This window comes from Poeciliopsis prolifica, unplaced genomic scaffold, assembly GCF_027474105.1.
Source record: "Poeciliopsis prolifica strain line A6 unplaced genomic scaffold, Auburn_PproV2 SCAFFOLD072, whole genome shotgun sequence".
NCBI lineage: Eukaryota > Metazoa > Chordata > Actinopteri > Cyprinodontiformes > Poeciliidae > Poeciliopsis > Poeciliopsis prolifica.
The window spans coordinates 603,412-617,265 of record NW_026562447.1 but is presented as its reverse complement, the minus strand read 5'-3'; the positions used below and the strand labels follow the sequence as shown (position 1 = coordinate 617,265).

At 36.9% G+C, this 13,854-nt stretch overlaps 1 protein-coding gene across 1 annotated transcript in view; it reads right to left on the bottom strand.

Moving 5' to 3' along the window:
• The window catches only part of tmx3b (thioredoxin related transmembrane protein 3b), a 41,279-nt gene that overhangs the window by 22,832 nt on the left and 4,593 nt on the right, over nt 1-13,854 (bottom strand). Inside the window, exons 6-9 of the mRNA XM_055020959.1 lie at nt 10,556-10,636; nt 10,029-10,128; nt 9,795-9,872; nt 8,539-8,605 (exon numbers count right to left, since the gene is read on the bottom strand). Of these exons, the coding sequence (XP_054876934.1) occupies nt 8,539-8,605; nt 9,795-9,872; nt 10,029-10,128; nt 10,556-10,636 (326 nt within the window). The remainder of the gene's footprint in view (nt 1-8,538; nt 8,606-9,794; nt 9,873-10,028; nt 10,129-10,555; nt 10,637-13,854) is intronic.

Here is a 13,854-nt window from a genome sequence, read left to right as displayed (position 1 = left end):
TGTAACCTCTTCGGGGGGTAAAGAGCGAAACACTGAGCATTCACAGACACGGGGCATGTAAACAAAGATCAGAGGCATCTGAAGTAGTCTGGGTCATAAACGATGGACAAATGGATGATAAGTGAACAGATAAAATAACAGGGTTGAGAATATTTTGTTCAGGGTGGATTGTCAACAGTTATGCAGAATGAACAAAACATGCTTTATTTATCAAATAAATGGTTGTCAAAAATACTAAATTATCCATTTGACATTAATAATTTACATTCTATCCTGATTCTCTCATCAGTTTTCCTTGTTAATCACAAAAAGCAAGAAAGAAAAAACTATTTTATACAACTTTTAATGCATACTATTATGGACCAGTATACAAACCACTTTGACAGCTAACAAACTCAAAATATTATGTATATATGGAAAACAAACATAAAGTGGTTCACAGTTGAAAACCTTTTTTAAAACAGTTTTGAACTGTTTTAAAAACAGTTTTGAACTGTTTTAAAAAAGGCACAATCAAAACTGGTGTGGTGTGTCTTCAGCTCTTTTTATATTCTGATGCCTCTAAATAAAATCTAATTCAACTATGGTTATAAAAATTTTTTAGCTTTGGAAGTGTTAAGGAAATATTGATTACAATAAATCCATGTTGCAGTAAATAAAATGTTTTCTCTCTAGGGAAATTTCACATAAATTTCTTCATGACCTTTAGCATCTTTCATACTAAAAATATACAGCTATCTACAGTTCAGTTTTTGCAGATGCGTCTAGTCTCTGATTTTTCTGTGGAGTTCCAAAATACAGGAAGAATATTTGATGCTGCAAAAGACTTGAGTGAAGAAAGTTGACAACCCTAAACATACAGCTCTATATACACACAATAGAATAGTTTTGATTATATCAGATTTATGTTAGAATGATCCAGAGTTCAGACCTAAATCCAATTCAGAATATGTAGCAAAACCTGAACAGTCTCAATGAGCTTGAACCATTCCTGAAAGAAGAAAGTCTTTGTCGCTAGATGTGAAAAGATGATAGTGCCATTTTCTAAGACTTGAAGCTGTAATTGCAACAAAAGATGGTTCTGCAAAATTCTGAGTCAGGGGTGCTGAATACAAATGGATGCCACACTTGTCTTATTTCTTCTTGTAAAACTCTTCTATGTGCTTCTTTGTAATAGTCTGTCATGTAAAATCTCAATAAAATATAGCAAGATTTGCAGTCATGACCTGACAAAATGTCACCAAGTGTGACAATAATCCAGTAGATATAAGGTAAAAGACAATAATATTTGTTGCAAGGCATTGCATTTTATGCATGTCATGCACAAAAAGAAAAAAAGACAAACATCTGGAGGGAATATGAGGGTTTTAGAACAAAATCAGTGAGGCATTTCAGAAACTAAAAAAGCTGAGAAAAGCAAAAGGATGCACATAATTACTGTCAAATGTAGCCAGAACCTTAATATGACATGTTAATAAGTTATCCTGACCTTTACACTGCCAGTTAAGTAATTACAGGAACACTAATGATTTTTCACATGATTCTCATGCTGCAGGGCCTCAAAGGAGCCGGGGGCACAATACTGAACATGACAACTTAAAACCCTCGAACATGCTTTTAAATGTGCAAGGTTGCACCTTACAGTTGCATTAGAATGCATTTCTCCCAGAGCCTTACTGCTATGCGAAGGCAATGGAGTGTTGCTGCAAAAGCCTGCTGAGTCATTTGATCTGGTAGACATTCCAAAGACTACTTCCCACAGATGTTTTGGCTTTATAGACAGCATGCAGCTGCCCAACTTTTCCCCAGAAGCAACAGAGTGAGAGTGAATTGAGAAAAGAAGGTGGGGGTAGGGGCGACGTTCTTTTTAAGGTTGTACCATCTGATGAAGCTCTTGTACACGACTCAACTTGCTTCACCTTGAATCAAATTAGAGTCGCTCCCTTCTGGGGGCATGAGGCTGAGAAATTTCTTGCTGCCCTACAGGAGCCTGTAAGCCAAGAGTTCGCACAGTGGGGAGACGACATGGAGAAATGAGGGGCAGGAAGGGGAATAAAAACAGACAGTGGGTGGAGAGGGGAAGATCTGGTGTCAAGAATTTGGAGCTGAGGTAGGAGGGAGCTCTGACACATTTCAAGGATGAAGGTTAATGGCTGAAAAGACCTGGGAGTCTATGCAAATAGAAAGAAGCAGAATGACAGTAGAGAAAAGCAGAGGAGGGAAGGTAGCTTCATCAAAGAGAACTTAAACAGAGATAGAAGGTTGATAAGGATGAAAAGACAGAGGGTTGAACATAAAGTGTAAGAAGGATGTAAAAAATGAAAAAGAGTTCTTCCGTTACAGAGAATAAGATAATGTGACAAGCATTCATAAAGCACTAAGACACATTACAATGAGAGGAGGAAATGAGATCTGACGCTCAAGACTTGATGGATAAGAAGACTCTGAGAATAAAAAAACTATTAAAGGCATTACCATGAGATTTCAAGGTAATGCTATAGAGAAACTAAACAGTTATAGCTTTTAATGAAAGGCTCTTTTAATCCTACAACCTCTGTCAATTATAGATTTAATGAATAAACAATCTGGTCTTTATCAGGTTCTAAAATTTAGATCAGACATCAAGAGTAGAACCCCCATCCCACCGAATACACTATGAATCTGTTTCAGGGTTTCCACCAGTGTATTATAAGCCTGGCAGGCCACCAGGATTTCCTTGCATCCCCAATAGGATAAGCATTGCGTATTTATGCAAGTGTGTTTGTTTTGTAATACTTCATACACATTTCACAATCCAGCATCATCTCTTATAACTTAATTAATTCTTAGTCTCAGGCTAAAGAGGCTAGCAATCAATTCAAATATCTTTTAGTATGAGGTCAAGTATGATGGTTATCGGGTCAATAATCCAACATTTCAGGGTAAAAATAATTAACTTTAGAATTGCACCATTACAGTAATACATGCAATTCCACAAACTGTGTTGAAATGGTGAACATATGCGTAAACACAGCATATGAGAGGACCGGCTCTCATGCTATGGAGGTTTGATATACAACAAATCTGTTGCAGTCTGGTTGGTACTGTGAATGCCTGATGGAGAAACAATATTGTTTAGATACTGTCCCCAACATAGCCAATTGCTATTAAATACTCCAGAACTACCATTCAAATCAGGCAGAGAATGAATTTATGTGACATCATGTCTTTTACCAGAGATGCAAATAAATGTGGAGGGTGCAATGTAAGCTAGGACCATTCATTTGCATAAAAAGGCTGAACTCTTACCAGCTTGTCATCTATAGCATTAAGTGAAGGAATGCAAGGATTTTTAAATGTTTTTTTTTTTTCATTTTTACTGTAAACATAGAGCACTGTAGCACTTTAACATCATTGTTTACAAGAACTGACTAATTCACATTAAACCTCATTTAAACTGGAGAAACGGAAGCAAAGGTAAAAATGTTATCTGTTAGCTTTTACTTCAGCATATTGGCCCTATTCAAATACACAGAGGTAAACACTGCCTGTGTCTAGCTTATCTAAACAGTGTCATTTTTATGACTTGTTATTCAGACTCTACTTTAAATGAACCCAGTCAGCAGAGGTGAAACAAGATCCACCTCACAGTAGCCACATTCATGAACATTTCCTTAAAAGGTGCAACACAATCAAACCATTAACCACTGATGCAGATTAGAAGAAAACATTGATGCAACTGAGAGTAGTAAAAAAGGTAGATTAGGATTGTAAAACACATTTTCCATGTAAACAAAAAAATTCCACACTGAAACTTCCAGTGTTTTCAGGCCTGCATAAGAACAATTGGCAGATTTCATATGTGGAACAAAGAAATAACAATAGAACAAAAGGAAGAATGAAGGGAAGGATGAAATGTAGAAAAAAAATAAAGGACAAAAGCAAGAAAGAATGAAAAAAGTAGGACAAAAGAAAGCGAAAAAAAGACTTAAGGAAAGACACATGTACTGAAACGAAAATGTCAAAAAGCAAGACAATGATTAAAGAAAGAAAAAAGGTAGAAAAAATAGCACAACATTCACACAAAGAAAACACAAAATGTCTTGTGTACCAATTCAAACCTGAAAAGTACTGAAATCAGATTCCAAAACTTTCCAAACTGAGTTGGAACCCTACGAATTTGCCAATCTTGTGAAAGAAGCTATGGCAAAAACAACTGTTATCCTAAAGATAATGTTTTTCTGTCTTTATATAAAACAGACCATGTTGGTCAGTGACTTCATCCATACGCACATAATGATCAACACTACTGAGAGGCTGCAGCACAGTAACAGCTTACACCAGCACAGCAGTACCGCACTGAGGATTTTAGTTGTTAAATATGTATGAGGCTCTGTGCCGGACTATATTTTAATGGCGTTCTTCAAAAGCGGGATGCTGCTGTTTTGGGAAGTACGCAGCAACGGCAATCAAAGCTAAAACAACACTGTGTCAAATATCACGTTACACAAAGTGAGGGTTGGCTTTTGGACAGCGTGCCTTGGCTCAGTGGGAACTCTTCTTTAAAACAACACGGACCTGCACAGTAAGAGCACCAAGGTGCAGCAGTGAATTCCTAATAAGCGTTTTTGAATTTGAACTAACTCAAAATCTAGAAGAAAAAAAAATATAGAACTGCCAGGGGAAGATATTGTTTGCATATCCGAGGAAGAGCCAGCCTCTAAAGCCAGGAGATAAAAAAATAACAAAACAACACTGCAGCTTATGAAAATATGAACATGAAAGCCATGCGGTGCTGTGCCAAATGGTTCATATCCCTTGAACTGCTCTGCATTCTAAACACAAACTTCTTTGTCTTTTATTTTGGTACAACTCACATCTGTGGCAGACCAACAACTTTTGTCCGTATGTTTTAAAGTAGTTCAAGTCCAGTCAACCTGGACAGAGCCAAAAGTCATTTGTCAACATTCCCACAGCATGATGCTGCTCCTGCCATATTTCACTGTGTTTCTAGTGTTTTACAGGCACAGTTCAGATGTTATTTGACCTTTTAAGATTGTCCAGTATTTAACTTTATGTATATTCCAATCAACCGGGATCATTTGTCCTGTTCTTGCTGAAGACAAGCATCCTCACATCATGATCCTTCAACCACTGTGTATCAAACTGAGTGACCTCAAAACATTGGCAGCTTTTCTAATCAAACCTCTCCTTGCTCATCCTCTCAGTTTTCCAGTTTTGGATAATGGATGGATCAGTGCTGTGATGCTTCTCACTTCTGAAGGGAGCTTTTGGTACTGCATTTAATTTAGGGGTAACAGAGTAAGAAGGAATCAGGGTGAAGATTTTTACTTGTGCAATTTTTAAAAACCATATATCACATATTTCACAGAGTTCACAGTTTTGTGGCTGGAATATGAAAGTGATGCGCAAGTTTCAAAGGTGGGAAAATTTTTTCAATGCAACATCAACACTGCCTGAAATAAAACTGGACAGCTATGCAAAACTGTCATGGAAGTTCAGTCAAATTACATTTGATAAAACACTTTCTGACAGAACGTCATGCAAAGTGAGGGATGCAGAAAACCACATCAGATGCTTTAGGATCAGTTCTTCTCTTATGAAGGATCAAGTCAGAGCAATTTAAGCGAGACAAGTCTGAGAAATAAAGCAAAGCAGACAGAAACAGATGCTGTGGAGCTACAGAAGAAACAAAAACAAGGACGTGGAAGAGGACGAGAGGAGCGTAAGGATTTCTTTCTGCTGCCATTGACTGCTTGACGAGCTGCAGTCGGTGATGTTCGATAATAAACGTGTTTTTACTTTTAGAGATTAGAACAGGGGAGAAAAGAAGCACGCAGCGGGTTGTTTTATCATCCAGTTTAGCTGTTTCATCTTTGAAAAGTTTAATCCGCCGCATCCATGGCAATGCCAGACAGGCACATCCTCTGCATCAGGGTCCTGGAGGACTCTGCTGAGTGTGGCGTTTTTGTGGTCAACGTCTGCTGCGGCGAGTCTCAGCTCCTGCGGTTCTGGAGCAACAAGCCCATGTACTGCAGCGCTCAGGTGGAGCAGTTGGGTGTGGGCTACAAGACCCCAACACAGATGGATTTTTTACTGCACGTCGTGCGGCGTGTACCCAACCTTCCCAACAGCTACTACTGGGGGCCGTTCGTATTGGCACTGTGTCTCGACGCTCTTCACTTCCGCTTCAGGCTGCCTGTTGATGTTGAATCCGGCATTGATTTTCAACGCATAATGAAGCAACATGGAAAACTCACACTGCTGCAATGAGAAGCGTAAATCAGTTTCTAAATACATTTTGTAATATATGTTTCTTTTTTTTCATGCTAGTTTGGCTTTGTTGGATACATACAGCTTGAATTACTCAAATTGCAATCAATCAAATGGCTAACCTACACAATACCAGAAATTTCTGTGTTGAAAGAAATGTCCCATTAAGAAGCATTGAAAATGCCATTGTTTATACTATATTCCTCTTAAAAAGAACTACTGTGTGTGTCTTGTAGTGTGTGTCACTGGTAATGTTAGATTATTATATGAATGTGTGTGTAATATATTTGAGGTCAAACAATTTTCATTTCCTGGTTGTTTCTTTTTGTAAGTATATTTATCTTTAAAAGACTCACCAGCACATCAATGAATGTCACAGGAAATATACAAATCTTTCAAGGGTTAAGAAGAAAAAAATATATGTATATCAATAGGTTTTAATTTTAGATTTTTTCAGAAACTGCTATATCCTTAGGGATCAATGAATCCCTGAAGCATTACAATAATTCCAGCTCCTCTTAACATCTGTGAATTGTTCTTATACATTTTGCCACATTTAAGATTTAAATTTGAAGTTTTCCATTTATTTTAGCTAACTTGTGAATGTTAAAACTAAGTAAGTAATGATTTTTAGAAGATATTTGTGCAGAATCCAGATTTGAAGAAGAAAACCAACAAAGAGTAAGGAGGAAAGGTCACACGAAATTATAATCTGTAGCAAGCAAGACCACTTAAGATGTGACCTTTCAAACACATTGAGCTGTCCTCTACAAATACTTCTTTTCATTCCTCTTTCAGTTAGTGATGACAATCTTATATCTCTTGCCAATCACATCTTCAATTCCTATTTTCATGACCTTGCTTAGTTAATAAGCCCCCCAAAAAAAAATGTAATTGTCTGAATGTAATGCATGTCAAAGTTTCTGAACATAGAAATTAAACAAGGTGCTAATTCTTATTGAAACTATCTATTTCTTAAAATCAATCTCCCAAACTGGACTGGGAAAAAGCAGCTAATTGTTTCTTCTTTTTTAAGGTTGTAAAATATATATTTTTCCTATTGGGTGTTTAACACAACAAAGCCACAGGTTCGTAATTTCCATCCCTGGTTGTCTGATCCACAGAGCGGATTGAAGGATGACTCAGAAAAATAAATAGTAAAACAGCGAAACAAAGAGGAGAGTTTTATGCATTTTCTCCTTTTTGTTCCTGTAGAATGATTTTTGTAACAACATGTTTTCTCTCACTTTCTCTCAAATGATCACCAACTTCTTGAATAGTTTGTTTTTTCAACTCTTATTTGGCTCTGGCGTGATCCAAAGCGGGAAACCATCCAATGATCTGGGCCAGAAGAGCGAGTGGCTATATCTTGCAAATAGAACGGCCTTCGGGTCGAACAGCAGCTGTGTGCTGAGATTCCCTGTGGGCTGAGCTGAGACCCAGACCAGTTTGCTGTTAGGTGACCCAAGACCTGCACCACAGTCGTGTTCTAACTCTGAAAAACTGATGGGTACTCGTGTCTCAAACTGTTTTTCTTCTTCCTATTTCCAAAAGAGAGATCTCTCAGTTTGATGTTGTTTTAGGTCATTTTTTAATTTGCTAATAAACATTAAGAATAGGAATAAATGTTAGTGTCCCTGTTCAATATAAGTCATTATTACATGTAATCAATTTGACTAAATAATAGAATTAAATCTTATTTTTGATAAGCATTGAGTATACTTATCAAAAATAAGCATTTTTATCCTAAACTATTTCTTTGAAGCTTGGAATGGCTGGAATATAAGGTCTACAAATGCACATATTTTCCACTCTCTATTGTATTTTTCCACTCATATCCACACCTGGGATAAAAATCCAGTTTTCCAGAAAATTTCTGACTACCTATGAAGCCTGTCTGTGAGAAATATAACCACTCAACTCAGATTTTGTCGTTGCTTCAGTGTGAGTTCAGTTCTCAACTTTGCTTCACTGTGTAGACAGAGAACAAGCACAGTGCTTGTTTCTTTTTTCTGAAACTGCGGTCTCCAACGCCCACTCAGAACAGAGCCCAACACCAAGGCCCGCTATGCACGTCCGCCCAGAGACAAACCACCGCGACATCCCTGGCCTAACCACACAGCTATAATACAGGGCAGAGCCCAGGCTGGTTTATGATGAGCCGGGCATACGGCGGTGAGGGAAATGATAGAACAACAGCAGGAAAGAAAAGCACAAGACAAGGGAGAATGTGTAAGACAAAGACCAGAGTAACAGGATACCTACCATCATAAGTAAAGTGGGATCCATCCTTGAAGACAACGACTGCGGGCAGCTCTGACAAAGACACAGACTGTTGGAAAAAAACAAAACCTTGTGTTACTTCATTGTCATTAAAAGATCACTTGAAGCTGATCTGACTATATCTTTATAAATCATAACAACTGCAACATAAACACGACAGGAAACCGTAAAAGTCAAAGAATATGATTTAAAACAAAGCATGGAGCAATTTATGAGTTTTACATCATCTTAGCCTGCCTTTTTACAGCAGTTTAAAGGGATAGTTCAGACTTTTTGTGGGACTTTCTGTGCATATGTGAGTGTATATTGTTTTAGACATTTATACATGGAACTTTTCCACATTTTGTCATGTTACAGCAACAAACTTCAGGGCATTTATTTGGGATTTCATGTTTTACACCAACAGAAAGTAGAGCCATGTGATAAACTGTAAAGTTTGAAAAGTGTGGCTTACATTTGCTTTCTGTACCCCTGAGTGAAAACTTTGTAAATACTGGGAAATTCTGACACATAAATAAGCTTTGTAGTTCTGTCTTAATGTTTAGTGTTGTTACCATGGCAAACCTTCACCCCAGTGCAAAGTCTTTTGTAGCATCAAACAGGATTTCTGTCAAAATCAACTTCCCCACTGCCGATGAAGAAAAGCATCCCCACAGCATGATACTGCTATCAGCACTTTTCACAATCATAGTTATGTGTTCAGGGTGATGGCATGGTATTTTCCTCTTCATATGGTAGTTTTAAATGGTGACAAGGTCACTAAGTTGGCAACAGTGGGGTGACTATTATTAACCAAACATGTGCAGATGTGACCTGGTGGGCGGATCTGTCAGTCATCCTGCTCTCACTACAGGGCAAATAGCAACAGTTTCTTTATTTTCAGAGCTTTGCAGAGGTATATAAGATCGATGGATGTGAAAAGTTACACACATAAATATTGGTCGATCACCCAAAATTATCGAAATTGGGACAGATTTTCTTCATTTTGGATCTAGGCATAAAAGTTGAATTTCTATTACATCTGATAGAAAGTGAACAGAATATAAATGTTCCCCACATTTAGTTTTATTTGTAAAAAAAAAAACAACTGTAACTGTGTTCTAATGGGTACATATACACTAAGAATACAAAAACATAAGTTACTTTGGAGTAATGAAAAGATATAATAGATAAAGCACGAACAAAATTGTATCAAAAGTCCTTTCACTGAACTGAAAATACATAAACAAATGATTTACCTCAGGCAAAGCTTCCTCTGAAGCTGAGAAGAAGTAAGTATAAACAATAAGTTCAGACGCTGCATCGTTGTACTTCTCCTGCAAACAGAAAAAAGAAATCAGCGTTTAATTGTTTTCAACTGTAATAAAGGGGCACAAAATGTGTGATTTTTTTTTATGCAGTCTAAATTTTCAACACTGTGCCTGTTCTGAAAAGGCTCGGAACAAAAACAACGTCTCATGGGTGGTGCTTACTTTAAGAGGAGACTCTGCACCAACGTACACAAAAAGAACATCGTGTCTCTTCAACATGTGTTCGAACATCTGCTTGCTGGGAAGAGCCCGGACGGCTGGTCTGGAGGAAAAGAACCCACAAAATATAATTTATTTTGATGGTCGTTACCTCAAATGGAGACAGAGAAAACATGCACTTTCAGGGAAGTCAAGCTGTTGATTTATATACTGATGGCTCCACCTAGTGGAGGTTTGCTAAGAGAAAAAAATGTCTCCCCCTCTCAAGTTGGGGCCAAGCTTTTGATCATCCCCTCTGTCATGGATGGAGTTTGATTTCCCCTGAAGGAGGAGAAAATCTGTCAGGCTCGCTTTATGCAGTGGCTTAAAGTAGAGCATCAGAGGCATCCGCTGAGCTATGAAACAACTGTGTTCTGTGTTGATAAGCAGGCTTGGATGGCTTTCATTAGAACAGCATGTGGCACTTGGAAAAAAAGGAAGTTCTGCTGAGTTCTTAGCTGCATGTCATATTGTTTCAGTCCGAGACTCACCCTGCCACCCTGTTGGCAAACTCCACAATATCGTCTTTTGTTCTGGGTCCCTTGTAGCTGTAAGCAAGGTCGCCCTTTAACCTGTAAACAAAGACAGAGACAAAGCAGGGGTGAAAAGCCATTTATGATTTTCACATGATTGGAAGCAAGTTTTAGGAGATAAATACTGATGTAATGTAGACAAAGTTATACTGTCGCACATGAATCCTTATCAAGCTCTTTTACCTGTTAACTAAACTCTAAGTCTTCTTATTTCAAAGCCAAGACTTTTAAATATTTAACGATCATGCAAAAACAAAAGATCTATTGTTAATTTAATTTTTATGACAAGTATTCCTACTGCAGGAAAGCTTCACTTTTGGTTCAAGCAACTGCAGCTATTAAGGAAAGAAAAATAGAACAACACAAAGAGGAACTAAAAAAGGACAACAAGGAAGGAGTAAGGACAGATTAAAAGACAAGGAAAAAAATCACAGTCTTTAAGGAAAAACAAGGAAATAACAAATGGAAATAATAAAAAAGAAATAAAGCAAAAACAGAAGAATGGCAGAAACAAAATTAAAAAAATGAAGGAAAGAGAGATGGACAGAAAGAAGCAAGGATGGAGGGACAGAAGAATTGGGCCTAAAACTTAAAACAAACCCATCAAAGAGATGGCGAGCCCATTAACAGTAGCCAAATTAACTAGCGTTACATTGAAAACTGATGTGTTCAGCAACATTAAAGAAAATAACAGTAGATAATAAATGCATAGTCTCCATAGAGAAACAACACCTCCCAACATCCAGCTAAGTGATGAAAACTCACTAAGGGGTGAATTTTCAGAGAAAATTATTTTTCTGGAATAATTATTCCACAGAACAAAATGTATAACATAAAAAAGAAGGTGAAAATAGTTATTAATATCAAATTAAAACATCACAATAACTTTCTAATAAATCAAACCCAATCTAAAACAGCATTTTTCAGACAAATATGATATATGTCAACATTTTCCTGAGCTAAAATTAAAGCAAAGATTTCAGACAACTTATTTAATCCGCTTTCAGCATAAGACATCATAGAGACAGACCCGTGTCTGTCTTCCTGTTACAAAGGGTCACAAGACACTTTCTTTAAAAAGACAAAAGACGACAGATGACTTCTTGGCTGTTCAGGGATGAACCATCTGCCCCAACTCAGGCAAATGATCCAAAACTGTTTGGATGACACTTCACAGCCAGAGCACAGACAGACAGTGACCCAGAACATAATGCAAGAGGAACCCAAGACTTTCTGAAGGAAAGGGAAATGGACGCATTATGCAATGGCTGAGTCGACAAAACCACACAAGACAGACATGCATATTAAAGGCTTTAAATTTTCATACGAGAACATTCTGGGAAAATCCTCAAGTTTTGTTGTAACAAGAGCATCAACCTAAACTGACACAAATTTATTAATCAATTTATGAGTTGTCATCATCTATTAGACATTACTAAAGTTACCAGATATGCATTGGTAAAACTCTGTATTGTATGTGTATTCCTCAAACAATTGGTTTTACCTTAACTCTATGATTTTCAATAATCATTTCCAGTTTCTTCATTTTCCATATTATGCATAGGTTAAAAGTTCACAAAAATACAACTTTACAATACTTTTTCAGCCTTCCTGTTCTCGCCTTGTTCTCACAGAGCCTGAATGAACAGCAGATATGCCTCAGCATGTTTTAGAAAATGATCTAAAAAGCTTTAAAACCGTTTTTCCATCTTCCCCCAACTTTATTTTTCACATCAATAAATTATAATATGCATTCCATTGATATTTACTTGTCAAATTACAAATACCTTTTCAAAATATTAACCTTTAAACAGGTAATAAACATACTTTTCATTAATTCTTAATTTCTGTATTTAATGTTTTCACTGATTTGATGTAATAGTCAGAGCTTAAAAAGTTGCTGAAAAAATTTCTACCTCTTGTGGTTGGATATCATCAAGTGTAAAAGTTGCCCAATTCTGGTTAGAAACATATTCCTCTGTGAAACTATAATTTTACGTTTCACCTATTTTGTGGTTTCATCCATTTGTGGGAGGTTTAAACACTAATCTGTTGTACATCCCAGAGAAATGTTCTTATTCTGTAATATGGTGTTATGTATACAACAAAAAGACAGTAACCTGATGTGATTTGGTCATAAACTGATAAGTAATTTGCAAATAGCATCTTGGCTGCACATTAAAAGGAATTTATTCTAGGCCACACTTTACATTAAGGCTTAAAATGATGCATTCAGACAGCATTTTAGATTCTTGGTGGCTTGATAGAATAAAATGTCCTAATATAACTTAGGCTTTAAAGTAACACATACAGACTTACAAAGTAGGGCTGATACTTTATGCATGAGATTCAATAAAGAATAAAAAACTCTGACACATTCCTCCCACATTCATATCAACTTCATAAAACTGTTGCTGCAGATTCGTCAGCTGCCTGTTAATGCTATGGCGCTCACTTTCAGACAGATCCCAAAGGTGCAGCGTGGCACTGAGAGACTCCGGAGGCCATTGAAACCCAATGATCTAATTAACATGTTGGTGAGATAATGCCAACCGCTCATGCTGGTACAGGCCATTAGGGCCTGCACAGAGTCAGCATCAGTACGCTGACGTATCGCAGAATTTCAGTAAGGCTCAGCTGGTATTCGGGGCTTAAATGTGTGCCAGAAAACAACACCCCACCTCTTCACACCCTGCTAACATCAACGCCATGACTCATGCACAGGCAGCAATGAAGTTCCATGGAGTCATGGTATTTGACCAGATGTTTTACCTACACATTTGAGCAAAAATAATAATAATAATAATAATAATAATAATAATAATAATAATAATAATAATAATAATAATAAAACAAAGTTCAAAAACTACACCAGATGTAACATTAAATATTCAACAAACTAATTCTGGAATTTTATTGCTTGATCAGTTTTAAAATGCTGTCTATTTAAAGCCACAGTCATCAAAAATGAATACGATAGTATATACAAATTTCATTGTAACATTTTATAAGCCACAGGCCACACCTCTTACATCTCCTCAACTGGGTCACATAAAAAATGTTAAATTAAGCATGAACAAGTCTGTAAATCTACACACAAATCCAGTTGTGCTGCTTTCATTTTGAAACAACTTCAATTGTCTACTTAAGGAGAATCTTAATGAGAGCAGCCTCTACTACAGTAAACAAAGAGCAATGTGAATTACAAAAAATTATAATTCATGCTAAATAGAAAGAAAGAAAGCAAAATAGTGATA